Genomic DNA, 19,888 nt, shown 5'->3' with positions numbered 1-19,888 from the left:
TGTCATGAGTGGATTTACAAGAAAATTGGGGGGTGAGGAAATAGAATAGAGGCTAGCTGAGCCATCTGAGACCTTTTGCATAGAAAGAAGCAGAATCATAGAGTTAAACTTTCACAGAAAACACAATGACTTGCAAATTATTATTATATTAAACCAGAAAAACCATAGAAATTACTCAAGGCAACCAAATTGTATTACGTCTGGCTTCTGTATAAAACTCACTTCAGCAGCTGGGCGCTAGTGGCTCACATATGTAAGGCTAGATAAAATTCCCAAGGGCAGGGTTTAAAGCCAATCTGACAAGAAAAGTCCACGAGATTCTATCTCCAAAAAACCAGCAAAAAACACATTTGGAGGTGTGGCTTAAGTGGTAGAATACAAGCCAGACAAGCAAACTGAGCAAGTGCTAAGCCCTAGGTTAACACTCTGATACTTGTAAAAGCAAACAGACAAAATCACAAAACTTGTTTGCATTAAACAGAGGTACGGTGAGAAGGCATACAAAAGGAGAAATAGAACTCCATCCTCATGGAAATAAAAATAACTCTGGGAGACCCCAGAAGTTGACTGTTTACATGGGGTGTTCAGATCATTATAAGGGGCACTGATTGTGATTGGAAGATCAGGAAAACGTAAATGACCTCAGCTGAACAGGAAGCATGAGAAAGATTTGATGAACTTGACCTGCTTATAAGTTAAACAATAAAAGTAAAGTTAAAAATTAAACCATTGAGCCAATAAAATCCTCATGGTTGCCTTACATAAAGACTAAAGGTTTTGAGTAATCATTTATAGCCAAGGGATTTGGACAAGCTGCAAAAAACTGAGAGAAATTTATGTGAAAGGAATGAAGATTCTGCATTCTTCCTCCTTCAGGTTAGCGTTCAAACTTTTGCTTTTGATATTCTGCTTTTGAGAGGTGGGCATAGGTCTTCATCCATTTGAGAACAGTCTAAATTAATAGGAAGGAAGGAAGGAAAGACGGAGAGAGGAAGGGAGAGAGGGAGAGAGGGAGGAAGGGAAAAAGGAAGGAAGGAGGGAGGGAAACAGACAAACAGAAAAGGAGAATGAATTTCCTCAAGCAATTACAGGTGACCATTGATTTTCCACTGTACACTTAAGGGTTTATTGGAACTGGACAATTCAGTGTAAGATTCATCTATTAAGCTTGTTTCTATTGCACACATAAGATTTTACAAACCACTGATCATTGGTGATGCAGTTAGTTTCAAGGCTGAATTCTCACAGGGGAAGATTAGAAATGCCGCTCTAACTTCTCTTCATGCCATGTCTCTCTTGAGCTGTAACTGTCAGGAGGCCCTGCACGTCTCAGCCTGTGGTGTGCAGCTTCGGCCCTCATCTGACACCAGTTTTGCCTTACCTTGACATTCTACTGTCAAATTCCATTGCATTTATGAGCTATAGCAAAGCTGTGAGTGCTGGCTTCCAGAAAAGCTGGTAAGGGCTTCTGTTGTAATAAGCATAAGGAGGGAACATTCAGTCAGAGCTAAGTCCTTCCATCTCACAGAAGTAAGAATTCCAGAAGCAAAACATTCCAGCCACTTATTTGACAAATGTTTACTGAATCGATGAATAAGCCAGGGGTCAGTGAACTCTTAGGCTTAGGTTAACTAAAAGAATCTTTATAGTTATAGAGGAAACGAAACCCTGAAAGCTTTGTCTTAACTCTCATGATTCATATAATCTTAACTATTCAGTTAACTGTCCTAAAGTGTGAACAGGAACGTAAGTAAGCATATAGTTTTAACTTTTAGCAGTAGTATATTCAATCCCTGAACCCCTCTATTTTGCCAATGAATACTGCTTTGGACTTCAATTTTTGTTTCAATTTTTAATTTTGTTTGTTTCTTTCTATCTCTTTCTCTCTCTGTGTGTGTGTGTGTGTGTGTGTGTGTATGTGTGTGTGTGTGTGTGTGTGTGATGACTGGGGCCTGAACTAAGGGCCTTGCACTCTCGTATGGCTTTTTCACTCAAGACTGAACCTAACTGACTTTCTAAGGCCATGCAATTATTTACTGAAAGATCCAAGAATAGGAGCCATGTTATATAAAATATAAGAAGCTTCTCTCTCTCTCTCTAAATATATATATATATATATATATATATATATATATATATATTTGTTTTTGCACTATTTTAAGTGAACAAATGCCAGCCCCTTGTGAACAGACAACCAAAATGTCTACTGGAACAGATGTCAAGAATTCAGAGCCAAACATTTCTGTGGATGATAACTTAAGCATGAGTCAAGAGCAACCCTCTAAGAAAGGTAAAATCATGTCTAGAAATCTGACTGTGGACACATCTGGCTTCTATATCACCTTGACGTCTCTTTTGTAGGTACTTAGCATTCTTCTTATTACTGTCATTGCCAAGAATTTCATATAGCTACAAAACATTCTTGCTTCTAATCATGTGTTATCATAAGAAATCTTAAAGGCATATTTGGATATTAAAATAACAACTTATCAAATTTTAATCGGAAACATAAAAACCAATTTGTTTTGTGTGATTTTAAGACCAGGGTTTGTCCCATTAAATCTTTTTATTCACATGGAGAGGCCTTTTCTTCCCACCATGTTATATTGCCTTCCCTTATTCCTCTCATCGATATTATAACGAAAGTATCTAAGTACTTTTCACTAGTGCTTTGGACTAAACCTTGCTAACTGCTTCATCAATTGGTGTCCAGCTTCAATTTTTCTCTCATTTTTCTGTTGCTATGTGGCCTATACTTACTGGGAAAGTCTGGGTCCTCTGTATCAGACCCTGCTGGGACTTCCAAGGGTTGTATTGTCCCCAAATTCTAATGATGTCTTTGTTGGCCATTACTGGGCTGACAAGACTCTCATAACACCATTCTAGGAGCTCCATATGAAATGTGAAGAAATGCCCCCTTCCATGGTAATAGCGCTCTATTGTTGATGTTTTATTTTGCTGAACTTTGATTTTGCCTTTCTAAGGCATTACACTATTTAAGTTCTCTCTTGAATCTTTTCATTTCTACTCTCACCCTTACATTCACCAACTACACACATTTTTCAAATCCCTGCTTCAGCAATGCTTCCATTAACTCTGAAAGGCCCAGAGGACCAGCTACAAAACGCCTTCCCTCCCTGTATTTCTGCAACATGGACAGAGATCAATTGTCTCCCTCTTCCTACTTAGGAGGGCTGGGAATAAAACTTCTTGATTATAAAACTTTATGTATCTTTCTCCTCTTAGGCCTTTGTTCACTTCGACATGGGCTGGCCTTCATCTTGCAGCTCTGTAATTTTTCAATTTCTACACAACAAATGAGCTTGAGCATTGCTATCACAGCTATGGTAAACAACACAGCCACAAGCACTCAGCCCAATACCTCCACAGAAAGACCCCCCATAGACTCCCAGGACTACTGGAATGAAACACTAAAGGAATTTAAGGCAGTGGTAAGTTGAGTGAGACTAGTGTCTGATTCATATGGTTTGATTAAAGGATTATCTTATGAAAAATTCAATGCACTTATCTGGAAAATGTTTATTGAGTAAACACTATTGCACAAGTGTGTCTAAGGAGATTTCATCTCTGCTTAGCGTCTGTGAGTTTTATCACAAACTAAGATAAAATAAATAAATAATTTCCCATTTAGTAGAAATAAACTCTTCCTTTATAATGATGAGAATTGCCAAAAAACAACAACCAAGTTTATCTATCTCTCTCCTTCCAGGTATGTTTAATTAGCTTGTTTATAATGTTTCCTTCCTTATCAGCTTTTTTTCTCCACAGGCTCTCATATTTTAATTGGTTAATTATTTGTGTCAGGATGACAGGAATGATACATACTGATACATACTGATGTCAACTTTTTTCTTTTATGAAATTGATAGCTTGGAGGAATTGGAGAATGGTTTAAAAGAAAGAGAACTGCTGATTATTGTTTTTCTTTTCAAGTCTTTACAATGAAGTCCACTTTCTAACCAAAGACAGTAAGGTTCTCCTTGTCATCTAGGTTTCCACATATGACTGGAATCCAGAAATCCAGGGAATCATCCTGAGCTCTCACAATTATGGCTCATTATTGGCTCCAATCCCTACTGGCTATGTGGCTGGAATATTTGGAGCCAAGTATGTTGTTGGAGCTGGCTTGTTAATTTCCTCAGTCCTGACTCTCTTTCTTCCACTGGCAGCTGATGCTGGAGTGGCTCCATTTATTGTTCTTCGGGTCATCCAAGGCATAGCCCAGGTACTAACGTTTTCCAAGTACAAATGGAATATAGGTTCCAGAATGATCTCATGGATCTAAGATGGAAAAATTTCCCCCAGGTTATGGTATCAACAGGTCAGTATTCGATTTGGGTCAAATGGGCTCCACCAATGGAAAGGAGTCAACTCACCACCATTGCTGGATCAGGTAATTTATATCCTAATCTCACCTTACATGAACTGTCCACAAGTACTCACCAATGGCCTATCAAGAGAATTAAGATCTTATATTGTAGTTACTCTGTCTTCATAGTCCTTGCTGCAAAGCACTACCCTATTCTAGCTTTCTAGATCAGAAATGAATGTTGGTCATACACCAAACATTCACCAACACATACACCAAAAACATATGTGTTCTGCACATAGTCATTTATTTTTAGACCCACAGAATCTGAATAAAGAATGAAGACACAGCAGAAAGAATTCAAGGCATAAATAGACTGATAATTGTCTGAGATTAAAGAGCTACCGAGTAAAAGAGCAGAATTTGCACCTGAGTAGTCTGAGTAGAAGCTCATACTTTCAGTCACCATGCAACCCAACCTTATAGAGGGCAAACAGAATACCAACATGGCCCTCTCACCCAGGACATCTTTGTATCTTTTGTTCAGGGTCAATGCTGGGAATCTTCATTGTTCTCCTTGCTGGTGGTCTCATCTGCCAGGACATAGGATGGCCTTATATCTTCTATATCTTTGGTGAGCTTTTCAAATCTCAGAATTTGACTTTTATGATAAAGAATGCTAGGCATAATTTCTGTGATGCAACTTATCTATGGTTAAGCAAATCCTAATAAATGTAGATGTTGTGAATCATGCTGGCTTACAAAAGAGCATTTAAGTGTTAGTAGCCATGCATATAGCTTTTATGATAAAGAATGCTAGGCATAATTTCTGTGATGCAACTTATCTATGGTTAAGCAAATCCTAATAAATGTAGATGTTGTGAATCATGCTGGCTTACAAAAGAGCATTTAAGTGTTAGTAGCCATGCATATAGCTATAATAATCTGACTTTAAAGACCTCAAAACATTTTATCTGGCTTCTAGATAGAGCCCCACAGGATTTCATGGCACTATCTTAAATAAAATGTTGAAAATATTATCCTGAAAAGATCATTTTTGGTCAGATTTATTTAATAAGCTAAAATAAAAATAAAATGCTCTTAAATTGCCTCTTATTGTTATAAAAAACAACAACAAAAAATTATATCAGTGTGTTTGGACAGGAGAATTAGTTGCTCCTGCAGCAGATCATAAGTGGCAGATCATAAAAGTGGCTTAGGAGAGTACAGAATAGACAGAGATTCTAAGGAAAGTTTCCAAAGACACTTTAGACTGTTCCAGAAGCAATATTTTACTACTTCATGATTTTTACTCTCATTGAGTTCTAGTTAAAATCTGCCTAGCTGCTGCTTTTGTATTTGTTTATTTAAAAAATTCTCTGTAGTCTTACCTGACAATTACCCAATAGCTTAAGTCCTTAAGTGTTTGCACTAGAGGATAGGCCTCTAAGATAAAGGGCTTCTATAAGAGCTCAATATAGTCACCGGAAAAAAATATGAGGATTGGTTACTAAAACATGTTATTCAAATCATGAAATCACGATTTCATGCATTTCATTTTGAGAAATTAAGTAGCAAATACAGCATAAGATCTCACTATTTGTTTAATCAATGTCAACATCCTCCAATCCCAATGTTCAACAAAGGTGTTTTATTTTTTATATTTATCTTTTCACATTTCTGTTTTTTGTTTTATGTTTTTGGTGCCAGTCCTGAGACTTAAATTCAGGGCCTAGGAGTTGTCCCTGAGCTTTTTTGCTCAAGGCTAGTGCCTATCACTTGAGCTTTACTTCTTACTTTTTGGAAATTTTTGGATATAAGAGGCTAAGAACTTTCCTACCCAGGCTAGCTTCAATCTGTGATCCTCAGATCTCAGCCTTCTGAGTAGCTAGGATGACAGGCATGAGCCACCAGCACCGGCTTTTATCTCCCCATTTGATTCCATTCCTTGGTAGCAAAATTGTAATTTTTTATTTTGTAGTCTCAAAATTCATCAAGTGTGGTATCTACTGCGGGATGCTTGTGAAAAAAATGTGTAAATGACAAGCTAGTCAAGTAAAGAGAACTCTTAAGATTTTCTTGTTTTGTTTTGGTTTTGGTCGGTCATGGGCCTGAACTCCATACGCTCTTCAGCTCAAGGCGAGCGCTCTACCGCTTGAGCCACAGCACCACTTCCGGTTTTCTAGTGGTTTATTGGAGATAAGAGTCTCATGGACTTTCCTGCCCGGGCTGGCTTTGAACCACGATCCTCAGATCTCAGCCCCCTGAGTAGCTAGGATTACAGGCGTGAGCCACAGGCACCCGGCTACTCTTAAGATTTTCTTAAGATTCCCAAATGACAAGTTTTAAGATGAGCCACATTGTCATTTAGTACCGATACTGTTGAGTTCCCCAACCATATAATAATTTTAACATTTCTTTGTCTAAAATGTATTGGGGTAATCCATTGCCTATAAATTTACTACATCAGGAACTCAGGGTATAGCTTCAGGTGGTTTACTGGCCTTGAGTGAAAAAGCCAAATGAGAGTGTGATGCCTGCCCTGAGTTCAAGCCCTAGTCCTGGCCCAAATAAGGGGAAGTATAATACACAGCAACACCCTGCCTCAAAACTAACTAACTAACTAAATAAATAAATAAATTCACTGCTATTAACTGAAGTGCTTTGAAAAAAGATAAGAGAAAGGCATGGAAGAGTTTAAACAAGAAAAGAACTTCATATAGCTAGCAGGAGGAATTCCAATCTGTACTTCAACAGTGAGGGTATTTTCAAATACAAGAGGCAACCTCAGTAATAACTGTAACAATGTGCTGTAGCTTCAACACGATATTACTTGAGACTACCATAGCTCACTGGTTTCAAATAGCAATGATCATTTCCACAGTTGTGTGGGACAGCCAGGTGGCTCTGCTCTCTGTGTTTCTCATCTGCCTGGAACAATGAAATAGCTGGACCATAGTCCTCCTATGAAGACTTCCCAGAAGACGTGAAAAAAAGCCAGTGGTCCTTCATGGCTAGGTAGGGAATTGCCCCCAGGCCATTGGCAAAAGCACTTAACATGGCCAAGTCCACAGTCAAGTGGTGGGGAACTATACACTTAGGATAGCATGCAGTGTGCATGCAGACAGGAGCAGAGTATGTCAGCCATAGGAATCCACTGCTAACCACATCTTCTTTTCCTAGGTGGAATTGGCTGTGCCTGTTGCCTTCTGTGGTTTCCTCTCATTTCTAATGAGCCCAGTAATCATCCCTTTATCCGTCCTAGTGAGAAGAGCTACATCTTGAGTTCACTGGCCCAACAGGTACATTGAGGAATTCCTTTACCATTTCTCATGCCTGCCTAGGCATCTCCAAGGTAACAAGAATAGTAGAGCCGAGATGATGTTTTCTGTTGGAGGGGTATTAACATGTGTTTTCTTCTAGGATTGCTTGCCAGACTGGTCTCTTCCCATTAAAGCTATGGTCAAATCCCTACCACTATGGGCCATTGTAGTGTCCTATTTCTGTCAATATTGGCAGTTTTCTACTATGATGGCATACACACCTACATATTTCAGCTCTGTACTTCAAGCCAATGTCAAAGATGTAAGTATAGAGAAAGCTTATTCTGCTTTTCTGTTTAAATGCTTCATTATATAATCTGTCTCTCCCATGGTCATAAAATCAGGGAATTAGTCCCCAGAACTCAAATAAGAAATGCAAGCTGAGATGAGTGCTGGTGGCTCATGCTTGTAGTCCTAACTATGTGGGATGCTGAGATCTGAGGATAGTGGTTTGAGGCCAGCCTGGGTAGGAAAGCCCATGAGAGTCTTATCTCCAGCAAAAATTCAGAAGTGGGGCTGTGACTCAAGTAGTAGAGCACCAGGTTTGAGTGAAAAAAAAAAAACTAAGGAATAATGCCCAGGTCCTGAGTTCAAGCCCCAGTACTGGCATAAAAACAAAAAAAGAAAGGAAGGAAGGAAGGAGAAAGCAGGGAAGGAATGAGGAAGGAAGGAAGGAAGGAAAAGAAAGAAAGAAGGAAGGAAGGAAGGAAGGAAGGAAGGAAGGAAAGAAAGAAAGAAAAAGAAAGAGAAAGAAAGAAAGAAAGCACCAGCTGATTAACTTGGATTCAATGTGGTTAACTGCTTATTGGAGCCAAGATGCATAGCTCTTGGTTAGATATTCACATAATGTCCTATTTTATGGCAAAAAATACTCAAGCCAATCAATATTTGCAAACAACACTCCTCCGACAATGTAAAGAACAAAGAACTAACAAAGTAAGTTCTGCCTTGGGAGAAAACTGTGATAGAGATGCATAAACAACATATGCTGGAAAGATATTAGTAAGATAGGAAGTTCTGAGTAGAAATTATACAAAAATCCATGGATTAAAAAAAAAACTTGTTCAAGTATACTTGTTCAAGTAGACCTGTGTGTACAGCTGTCTGGATTATTACAAAATGGTCAGATGACTAATTGACTGCCAGGAGTCTTCAGTGGCTGTTAGATGGGTATCTTAAAAAATCATGCAGCAGCTGGGCACCAGTGGCTCGTGCTTGTAATCCTAGTTAACTCGGAAGACTGAGATCTGAGAATGAAAGTTCAAAGCCAACCCAGGCAGGAAAGTCTGAAAGACTCTTATCTCCAATTAACCATCTAAGAGCCAGAAGAACAGCTATAGCTCAAATGGTAGAACATTAGCTTTATGCAAAAAGGCCCAGAAACAGTGCCCAGGCCCTGTGTTCAAGCCCCAGGACCAGCAAACATACAGAAAATGATGCACTATGTTAGATGCCTGTTAGTGAAAGGCCATTACATTGCTATTATAAGTTAAGCCTAAATACTTAGAGAGCAGTCATCTCATACTGAGGGCACTTTGAGTAAAATGTACTAAATGACCAATGGAGAGCTGACTTTCTTCACAGTGGTAAGAGTGTGGGGAATAGGTGTGCAAGCAGACTGAAGGCAAGGAGCTCAGAAAGCCCAAAGAGGGACTGGCTCCGAATTCTCTTGAACAGGAGAGGTTTGAAAGCAGGCAAAGAAAGGGGAACCAAGGGACAGAAAGGCTGGGCAAAGGATGCCTTTGCTGGGTGATCGACACCCTAAGTCTGTCTATGAGGCTGGGTAAGGAGATGAGAGCTGAAGAGGAGAGTGGAGGATAATAAACGGAAAGACACGTATGAGCAGATAGCAGAACTTACAGGCTAGGAAACCTAGACTCCTACTCTTTCCATTAAGTCACATTAAAAACTTGATAGCCTTGGTTTTACTCATCCATAAAAGGAACCACTTGAACCAGAAAGGGCTAACTTCTTTTCATTCCAGGAAGGATATCTACAACAAAAGATGATCTCTTGTGAATTTTCTTGAATAGAATTTTAACTTAGAGGTCGAATGATCATAAGAATTACAAAGCACTTTTAAGGAACTATGTAAAATTTGACTTTATAAACTATGTAAAGAAGGAAAATTCTGGGGCTGGGAAGGTGGCTCAAGGGTACAGTGCTTGCTTTGCATACATGAGGCCCTGGGTTCACAATTCCTCAGCACCACATACACAGAAAAAGCCAGAAGTGGTGCTGTGGCTCAAGTGGTAGAGCACTAGCCTTGAGCTGAAGAGCTGAGGGACAGCGCCCAGACCCAGAGTTCAGGCCCCACAACTGACAAAAAAATAAAAATAAAATAAATAAAGGAAAATTCTTATTCCCCATTCTCTGTTTTCTTGTGTGTTTTTTGTTGTTGTTGTGGATGCTTTTGGTTTTGTTTTTTGTTTTTGTGTGTGCCAGTACTGGTGCTTAAATGCAGGGCCTGAACACTGTCCTTTGGCATTTTCTGCTGCAAGCTGATACTTTACCACTTGAGCCACTGCTCTTCTTACAGATTTTTGGTGGCTTACTGAAGATAAGAGTGTCATGGATTTTTCTGCCCTGGCTGGCTTCAAGTAGTGATCCTCAGATTTCAGCCTCCTGAACAGGTAGAATTAATTACAGGCATGAGCCACCAATGCCAGGAAAAAAGTTCTTTTTAAATTTCTTATACATTTTCTTATTGTTTCTCAATGAGAATGCAAGCATACTCTAATGATATTTTTATTTTACCAACTTTTTTGCACAAAATATAATAGGCTGTATATGCAGCTATATTATTTATTTGTTTATTTATTTATTTACCTCTTATTAAGTCTTGAGAATCAGTTTGTGTCAGTACTTGAAAAACTTGTGGGACACTATTTGTTTTCTTTTTGTTTTTTGTTTTTGTTTTTTTGTCAATTGTGGGGCTTGAACTCAGGACCTGGGTGCTGTCCTTGAGTCTCTTTGTGCTCATGGTTAGCACTCTACTACTTGAGCCATAGCACCACTTCTGGTTTTTGAATGGTTAATTGAAGAGTCTCACAGGGGATTTTCTGCCAATGCTGGCTTTGAACACGAACCTCAGATCTCAGCTCCCTGAGCAGCTAGGATTACAGGTATGAACTACCAGCACCAGGCCAGTATTTGTTTCCTTCTTTAACCTTTGAGCAAAGCTGCAGTAGAAACTTCATTCCTTTGTCATATGCTTTCACATCAGCTTCTGTGGAGTAAATAGCTGCATATGAAATTGCTGAGTCAATGGGTAAATGTCCCATAAATGTTCATATTTATTGTTAAATTGCTCTCCATAAGGAACCGATAATATTTATGAGTACCATTTGCCCTAAAGGGGAGTTGTGCCAGTTTGATCCATGAAAATACTATGTCACTATTTGTTTTATTATGGGTGGGTTGGGTAACTTTAAACATATTCAGGGACCACTAACATTGTATATAAATTACATTTACATTCTTTATTTTTCTATTGGGTTATGGTCTTTTAATATCTCTTTCTATATGAAAAAGAGTATTCATTTTGTTGTTTTTCTTTAGTGACTTTTCAAGTAGGATCTTGTGTTTTTTGCCCCAGCTAGCCTCAGACTCTGTACCTTCTACTTATGGCCTTCCATTTCTATGAAGCCGGGATAAGAAATCAGGGCTAGCACACATAGCATATTGATTTATATGGGATTTCTATTTCCTGAACAGCTCAGTTTATGGGTATGTATAAAAATACCGTATAAACATGCCAGGCTTTAAAAAATTATTTTCCAGAAGTAGCAACAACTAAAGAGCTATATACATATTTCCCACCAGGCACTAAAATTACCCAATTCATTCTAGTAACATGGAATTTATATGAAAGGTGATGCATGTCATGTCTAAAGAAAACCCATAAATATGGGCACTTTATCCAAGGATCAGTCTCTGTCCTAGAGGGTTCCATACATTCACTTTTTCTCGAATTCTCAGAGTGGGATCCTGTCAGCTCTGCCATTTATTATTGGCTGTGTCTGCGTTATCCTTGGAGGTCTATTGGCAGATTTTCTTTCATCTAGAAAATTCCTCAGACTTGTCACCGTCAGGAAACTCTTCACTACTATAGGTAAATGTTTAAGATGAATTCAAGGGTGGGTGTGGGGAGCTCAAGGAGCCTCCTACTTACTGCTTTTGTCCTTCTGCCCCAGGGGTTCTTTCCTCTGCTGTGGTCCTCTTGATTCTGCCTTGGGTCAAATCCAGCTTCAGTGCCACCGTGGTCCTCTTGGTATTGTCTTCTGCCTTCAGCAGCCTCTGTGATTCAGGAGCCCTTGTTAACTTCCTGGACATTGCTCCTCGGTAGGGATCCTTTTATCTCTTCCTTATATTCGCTCAGTTGAGGTCCAGCGGTCCTAAAACTGATTTACAAGAACAAAAGGTGGCTTGTACGACAAGTCACATCAGTCCTGCATCCAAATAATTCCTGGAAATTACTCTGAGCTGGTCAATCATTGTGAACTTCCTGTCTCCAGATGCAAACAAGAGTACCCTGTCACCATGCTGACAGCTCAGTAGGGAGACACACAGCCCTCTCTTTTCACAAATATAATAGTTACCCAAAGTGGATTATGCCTGTGTAAGACATATCTCTACTATGGGTTAATAGCAGAGATGATTGAGACTTTCGCATACACCTTCCTAAATCTTGTCACAGCCCACAGGACATACTTCATCTTCAGACAATGAACTATCAAGATATGAGGAAGATACTTTGATTTTAGGGAGACACCATCTCATCCAATGAGGGGTGTTTTATATAGAAAAAAAAAGACTTTTAAACAGAGCTATAGGATCAAGGTCATGATCAGGAACAAAGAAACCATACAAACGAAGTGCAAACCACTCATCTTTACTTGTATAAACCATGTTGACTAGTTAGTACAGGCCACCCCCTTGGAAGGCTCAAGCTCTAGCACAGGATTATACAAATCAGTAGTACACTTCACTCAGGCTTAATAAGAGTGAACACAATTCCAAGCACCCCCAGAGATAAGTACAAATTTATAACCAACAGATCAACCCCTTTGTTTACATGGGACTATTTCCTCTCTGCTTCTTCCTCAGGTACGGTGGCTTTCTCAGAGGACTAATGCAAACCTTTGCTTATATATCTGGAGCCATCTCTCCTACTGCTACTGGATTTTTCATTAGTCAGGTGAGGATACATGTTTTGATGAATATTTACAAGAGAAGTTAATGCATAAGTGTAATAGGTTCTTGTTCTCTGGCAGAACAGAAATAAAACCAGGCGCAGAAAGTGCACTTATATAAAGTTAACAAAGAATTTAACAAAGAGAAGTTAGAAGAGTGAGCAGAGAGCCTAAAAACCAGTTGTCTGCCATGTGATCAGAGACTGACTATTTTGTATTGTCTTTTTCTACCTTTCCTTCTTTCTTTAGGAAATTTGTCAGATTGTGATTGGTTTGTTTATAACAGGCAAGACCATCCCCAGGCAGTAGCCACAGGATGATGGGTTGTAAGAGGGCTGGCCTGTGTTATAGAAAGACCCAAGGGTCGTAGCCATCAGTTGGCAGGAGAGAGAGCTGGCCTTAACTGGTTGGCTGATAATTTCCTTTAAACCCTATACAGGGTAGCAGTAGATATCAGCCTAAGAGTATTTTTGTTCCTTTCTCAAAACTCATGAGTCTTGAACTCTCAACATTCCTTCATTTCAAGATCAGCTTATGCAGACAAATTACCACATGCTCGGTGAGGAGTAAAGGAGAAAATTCATATGAATTTATGTTATTAAAAAAAACATACAGACTTCCTAGTAATATTCATGACATTTGTTCTGTAGTATAGAGTGTCCTGCTATCTTGGCTTGCACATGACAGAGATTTTTCAACATGTAAGATTTTCATTGTTGAAATGTCAAAAATCAGGTATGATGGTACATGCCTATCATCCCTGCACTCAGGAAGTAGAGACAAGAGGATTACAAGTTTGAGGCCACCTGAGCTTCATAGTAAGGCCAATTTTAAAGAAAATTAAAAATTTTAAAACCCTGAGGGTTAGGAATGTAGCTTTGTAGAAGAGCAATTGTCTGTACAAGGCTCTGTGTTTAATACCAAGCAAAACAAAACAACATAAACCTTGAAAGTGCCAGGGAAATCATGATGAGTTAGTCACTCTACATAGAAATCCAGCAAGTAGTTACAGAATGAACCAGCAAGATGCTGAGTGAATAGCAGAGTGAAGGAGTAACTGTTCCTCATATGATTTTTCTTGAATCATCATACAGAAACTCATGTGACCAATGTTGCTGGCATAGTGGTTTTATATCTGTGTAGCCTTCCATCCAGGAAGATGCCTATAAAATAGCCAAAATAAGTTGAATGTGATGCTGTAGGCCTTTATCCCAATTCTTGAGCGAACTAAGGAAGGTGGATTTTAAATTTGAGATTGTGGCTAGTCTGGATTATGTGTTGAGACCCTGTCTCAAAAATAAATAGCTGGGCGCTGATGACTCACATCTGTAATCCTAGCTACTCAGGAGGCTGAGATCTGAGGATTGTGGTTCAAAGCCAGCTGGGACAGGAATGTCTGTGAGACTCTTATCTCTATTTAACCACCAGAAAAGCAGAAGTGGTGCTGTGGCTTAAGTGGTAGAGTGCTTGCCTTGAGCTGAAGAGCTCAGGGACAGTGTCCAGGCCCAGAGTTCAAGCCATGGAATGACCAAAAAAAAAAACAAACCCAAAAAAGTTAATTAATTCATAATCATCAAATAAAGATAAACTTACTTAACAACTTGAGGATTGCCTAAGAGTTTTATTGATATAAACTTTATATGAAGAAAAACACTGATGACATATATTAATATCTTCTTTAACTTTCCTGTGGTTTTCCACCAAGAAATTAGGAAAATGAATGAGAATAAGAAAATAAGGGTGTTTTCTAAAAATAAAATCAAGTTGTGTGTGTGTGTGTGTGTGTGTGTGTGTGTGTGTGTGTGTGCAGCACACATGTGTGTGCTTGAACTCAGGGCCCTGGGCACTCTCCCTTAGCTTTTTTTTGCTCAAGGATGGCACTCTACCACAGCTCCATTTCTGGTATTTTGGTGATAAACTGTCGATAAAGATCTCATAGACTTTCCATCCAAGGCTGGCTTTGAAACACAATCCTCAGATTTCTGCCTCCTTAGTATCTAGGATTAGAGGTATTAGCCACTCTTCTTGTTTTTGAAGCTTCCATTCCCTTCTAGCCACTGACTAACACAGTAAGAAAATAGCCACTTAAAGTGAAAATACTCTAACCTTGTTTTTCCTGCCACATAATTAATAAACTCATTCATTCAAAAAGTATTGAATTCATACTTACTGAATTCAATACATATTCAATATGTATTGAATATTAACAAGTGTCATGCATTGTTTTGGCAAATAAACAAAAATTCCTTTCCTTGTAATATTATAGGAAATATTATAGGAAAGAAACTGGCAGAAAACTAACATAAAATTCATGATATATTGATATATTGAAGTCAATAGGGCACATTAAAGGGAACAGAATTTTAATTTAATCAGGTTGACACAAGGGAGTCCCAGAAAAGGTAACATTTAAGCAAGGACTGGAAGGAAGTGAGCCAATGAGCAAATGGTGCCCCACGTGAGGAGAATCCAGCAGAGCTAACTGCCAGTACACTGGCCTTATGATAGAAATGAATCTGCCTATTCTAGAAAAGGATTGAATTGGAGGTAGGAACAGCAGGACATGGAATCATACAAAGCCAGGGGGGAAAGGACTGGGTATTTCTACTAATGGTAGTTTTCTTCCTCCAGGATTCAGAGTGGGGTTGGAGGAATGTCTTCATAGTTGCAACTGCTGTTAATATATCAGGCCTGATCTTCTACCTCATCTTTGGCCAAGCAGAAGTACAACATTGGGCTAAAGAGCAGACAGGCACCTACTTCTGAGAAAACAGAATGATATGTGAAATCTGATGCTTATTTCATTGCTTTCCCTCACACACTTTCCTCATGTGTACCTGTTTGAGTGATTAGCCATTTAATTGAAATTGGCTTTGTTTCAAGTATCTTCTCAAAGACCTTGGTTATGTAATATTGTAGATTTTACCATGCCTAGAGATTTCACAGGGGATGAGGAAGCTTAGTTGTTTAAGTGTGCTCCTGACTACACATTTATTGGAATTTCTTCTCATCTCCATTTTCCCCTCTGCTATCCTGGTAAAAGCATCAAAGACTAAGGAACAATTTTTCACCAAAGCAAGAGGAAACTAGAAACAAAAAAGTGAGGGCCAACAGTCACAAGTAGAGTAGTATCCTTCTGCAAACAACCTGGAGATGAAGCCTGAGAGCTAGTATATTAAGAAATAGTCTAACCATGGAAAAGCATAGTATTTATGTCTGAAGTTCCAGAGGCCAGAGCAAGTGAAATTGTTCTTACATCAAATGAGAACCGTTAAAGGGCTATTCTGAAGTTTGGGGTAGGCAGTGTACTTAAAATATGAAAAGAAGGAAAAAACAATAAAGAACGAACTCATCATCACAACAGGAATGAAAGTTCCTCCAGAGAATGCAAGTGGAGAGTAGACTTCAACTATTACAGACAACTTGCTAGGTTTTTTTTTTTTAATGGATGCTGGCTTTGAGTCTATAACATCTGCACCACTCAGCCATTCTTTGGAGTCAGCTCTTCCACAACTACCTTCATCTTGACCTCATCCCTACATCTGGTTTGTGAAGCCATGAAGATCTCTTATATTTCTTAGTGAGCGGACATTGCCCTGTGCCTTTTTTATCCTTTCAAGACATTTATTCATGTTGTCAGTCCTATCTCCAGTGCCTTTTGATTCTCTGATTATTGGGAAGCCCCTAACCATTTAGTGGGTCTCATTCATTGTTCACTTTATTATCCAAAAATGCCAGTAAGATCCATACTGGATCAACCTCATTCCAAATCTCCCTTGTATATCTGCAGATATACATGGTATATCTTGGTTTCATGATGCCTTCATATGGTCAGCACAAAGATCATGAAAGAGAACAAAATCATTCAAGCGCTAAATAAATACTAATAAACACATTAAGGTTTATGGAAGCATGGCAGACATCAAAATCATACACAGCTTGAAGGAGTTCACTATCACAGGAGGGCAATAACTGCAATCAAAGTATCACACAAATTAATATGTAATGACAGTTATGGAAAAGGAAAAAATGAAGGGTATATCACACAAGAAGAGTGAATGATACCTGGACACCAGTACCTTATTCTTGTAATCCTAGCTACTTGAGTCTGAGATCTGGTGGCTGATAATTTGAAGTCAGCAAGAGATTCCATCTCCAAAAATAATAAATATAAAGCAGGACTGAAGGCATGGCTCAAGTGGTAGACACCAGCTAAGCAAGCAAGCTGATTGAGCATGAGGCCTTGAGTTCAAACCCTGATACCACTAAAACAAAAGCAGTGAATGATAAGTGCATAACCACTAATTTGAATGTGAAGGAGAGTGCCCTACAAAGTTTCAATTGAGCCAAGATCTGAAGGCCCACAGCAAAGACTTGATGTCAATAGAGAGTAATTAGTCTGCCCAGAAAGTAAGTTGTGAGCAGACTGTAGACGTATTGAGGTCAAGAACACATGAAACACTGTGGACCTAGCATAATCTTTCTATGGAATTCAGAAGTATTGTGGTGAGAAAGGATATAATCAGGGATGTATTTTTCAAAGGCTACGCTGCATGAGGGAATGTTGAATAGAGTTCCCAGTGTAGTGCAGTGATGGCTTCTGGCATGAGGAAAACAAACTAAACAGACTATTTGCTTCAAAAGACAAGCCTGATACGACTTCCATACTACGTGAGAGAAAGATGTCCAGAGCAATGGCTGCAGTTTTGGTATGACACTTGATTGATAAGGATGCCACTCACAAAGATGGCAGTCACACCAAAGTTCATAAGAAGGAAAATGAACCCAGATCGGATTGCACATGTGCAATTTGACCTCCAGATATCAGGAGCCATTTATACATCATTTGGCAACATCTTAGACAAAAGAATAATATTGGGTTCATAGTAAGTGCCAATAAATGTTTGTTGAATCAATATGTAAATCTATGAGTGGAAAAGCTCTGGAATCAGGAAAAAATGAATGGGAAGAAGAATACCATATTTTCACCTAAATTTTCTTTTTTGCTCCTGAAATTTTCTTTATATAAATTATATAAGACAAAGCATATAAAAACAAAGTATATACTTTGTTTTGAGGACAGAATCAACTGAAATGAGGATTCATCTGCTTAATTGAAACTAAAATACCAAGAAACTGATTTGTTCCATTTTATTTCTCCTGTTTGGCTCTATAGCCAAACCTAGGACTTATCATTGACAAGGCATTGCCCATTAGGGTATAACATTTCTTGCTTCTTTTTGAACTACCCAAATCTGCATTTAATCATCAACTTTCCTTACCTCAACGTTTTAATATTTTCCTAGTGGGTCACCTTTAGTCGCTTCTGAAAACAAACTGGTTTCTTCCTGTAGCCACCAGAAAGGAAGCCAATTTTGTACCTTTTTCTCCAAAAATAAGTAACCGTGAAAGTATAGGAACCATCTGAGATTTTCCACTGGCTTATACTTTTACAATGGGCGGGGGTGAGAGGAAGAGTAACAATTGAAAATTGAGAACAAAGGCCTTTCACAAGTTTTTATAAAATTTCACATGTGTTTATTGGGGCATTTAACAATCATCTAAAAGACCACTAATACAGAGAGGAAAAAAGATAAATAAACACTCCTTAAAAATTTCAGACACGTAACTTGTTACAAACAATACCTGTAACAAAGGAAAGTACATAGGGTATGAAGAAGAGATTGGATCCTTTGGGCTCCTGGCGGGAAGAGGGGTGGGCTGGAGGCTTCTTCCTAGACCTGGTGACATTCCTGGAGCTTCATTCTCATATGGGACTCACTCTTTCAATCTCTAAGAAGGCTGGTCTCAGGCTCATCATGTGCTTAGCTTTACCCTATATTTTGGAGAGAAAGGTCAGAGGTAAATATGTTCTGGTGGCCATAGCAATCTCATCCCTGTTTTATTATAACATTAACTTTGTCTTTGCTCTGAAGGGTTTAATGTCCGAAATGTAAATTGGCTTTCAACATTATAAATAAAATATTAATGAATCATAGAGAAGAAAAATATACAATCTCAATAGAGTCTCTACAGGGGTTAAAAATTTACTACTCTAGCACATAGGCTATTTCAGTTAAAAGCACTTGAAAAGTGACAGGAGCAAAAAGATCACTCTGAGCTTGCTGTTTCTTAAAGCAGAAGATGAAATTCCAATGTGAAAATGGTCTTCAACCTTTATCACCAGAGAAGAGAAAAGTAAGCCTAAAAGAGTTCTGTCTAGCCTAACCTGGTTAAAAGAGCTCCTATCTTCCTAGCTACCCTTTGTCTTGTTACATTTTCAGCTTATTATTCTGTTCATTCAGAATACACGTGACTGACTCTAAATGCCTCTAGGGAGCCTTCATTTACTTATAAGGGATCTCATGCCACTGAAAAGTTATGTTGTATTTCTTTTTCCTGTTAGTCAACTGTAGGACCATAATAAGATGAAAGCTGAGTTTTTCCACTGGACCACCACAAATACTTCGACAAAACTCAATTATCATGCTTAGTTTTTTTTCAAACTTAATAGTTACAGGCAACTCATTAACATGATGACTGATAAACTAGCAATTTATTAAGAGTAAAATAGAAGACTATGTAATTAAAACCATAAGGAGTAAGGGATCCAGGGGTTGGTAGCTCACATTGTTATCCTCGTTATTCAGAAGGCTGAGATCTGAGGGCTACAGTTCCAAGCTATAATTGTCAGAAAAGCCCAAGAGACTCTTTATTTAACTAGTGAAAAGCTAGAAAAAGAGGTATGGTTCAAATAGTAGAGTGCCAGCTGTGAGTGCAAAGCCCATGTGAGAGGGAAGCCTTGGTAACTGACAGAAAGGAGGAAGTGAGAGAGGTAAGGGAGGAAGAGAAGAGGAGAGAAGGAGGAAAGGAAAGGAAGGAAGGAAAGAAGGAAGGAAGGAAGGAAGGAAGGAAGGAAGGAAGGAAGGAAGGAAGGAAGGAAGGAAGAAAGGAAGGAAGGGAGGGAGGGAGGGAAGAAGAGAGGGAGGAAGGAAGAAAAACATGTGCTAGTGCAATACAACTTCAGGTTGTCATATCAA

General features: G+C 38.8%; 2 protein-coding genes across 5 annotated transcripts in view; one reads left to right on the top strand and one right to left on the bottom strand.

Annotated features, from left to right (window-relative positions):
- The first annotated feature begins 782 nt into the window (after positions 1-782).
- On the top strand, positions 783-18,391 carry Slc17a4 (solute carrier family 17 member 4). 4 transcript variants are annotated; one of them, XM_042683722.1, is made up of 12 exons: positions 783-876; positions 2,163-2,290; positions 3,247-3,452; positions 4,013-4,246; positions 4,327-4,414; positions 4,878-4,964; positions 7,514-7,632; positions 7,754-7,915; positions 11,635-11,767; positions 11,850-11,997; positions 12,763-12,853; positions 15,480-18,391. In XM_042683722.1, the coding sequence occupies exons 1-12, from the start codon at positions 848-850 to the stop codon at positions 15,612-15,614; spliced, it is 1,560 nt and encodes a 519-aa protein (XP_042539656.1). In that variant the 5' UTR covers positions 783-847; the 3' UTR covers positions 15,615-18,391. The 4 variants fall into 4 exon arrangements, with proteins under 4 accessions (XP_042539656.1, XP_042539658.1, XP_042539659.1 ...); XM_042683723.1 differs by having other exon boundaries at positions 811-876; positions 2,184-2,290; XM_042683724.1 differs by lacking the exon at positions 4,878-4,964.
- The window catches only part of LOC122111051 (sodium-dependent phosphate transport protein 1-like), a 23,744-nt gene continuing 22,219 nt past the window's right edge, over positions 18,364-19,888 (bottom strand). Inside the window, exon 12 of the mRNA XM_042683726.1 lies at positions 18,364-18,685. The gene's annotated coding sequence lies outside the window, so the exon portion shown is untranslated. The remainder of the gene's footprint in view (positions 18,686-19,888) is intronic.

This window comes from Dipodomys spectabilis, unplaced genomic scaffold, assembly GCF_019054845.1.
Source record: "Dipodomys spectabilis isolate Male_0828 unplaced genomic scaffold, ASM1905484v1 ptg000085l, whole genome shotgun sequence".
NCBI classification, from domain to species: Eukaryota; Metazoa; Chordata; class Mammalia; order Rodentia; family Heteromyidae; genus Dipodomys; species Dipodomys spectabilis.
This window is presented reverse-complemented; position numbering and strand designations above follow the sequence as displayed.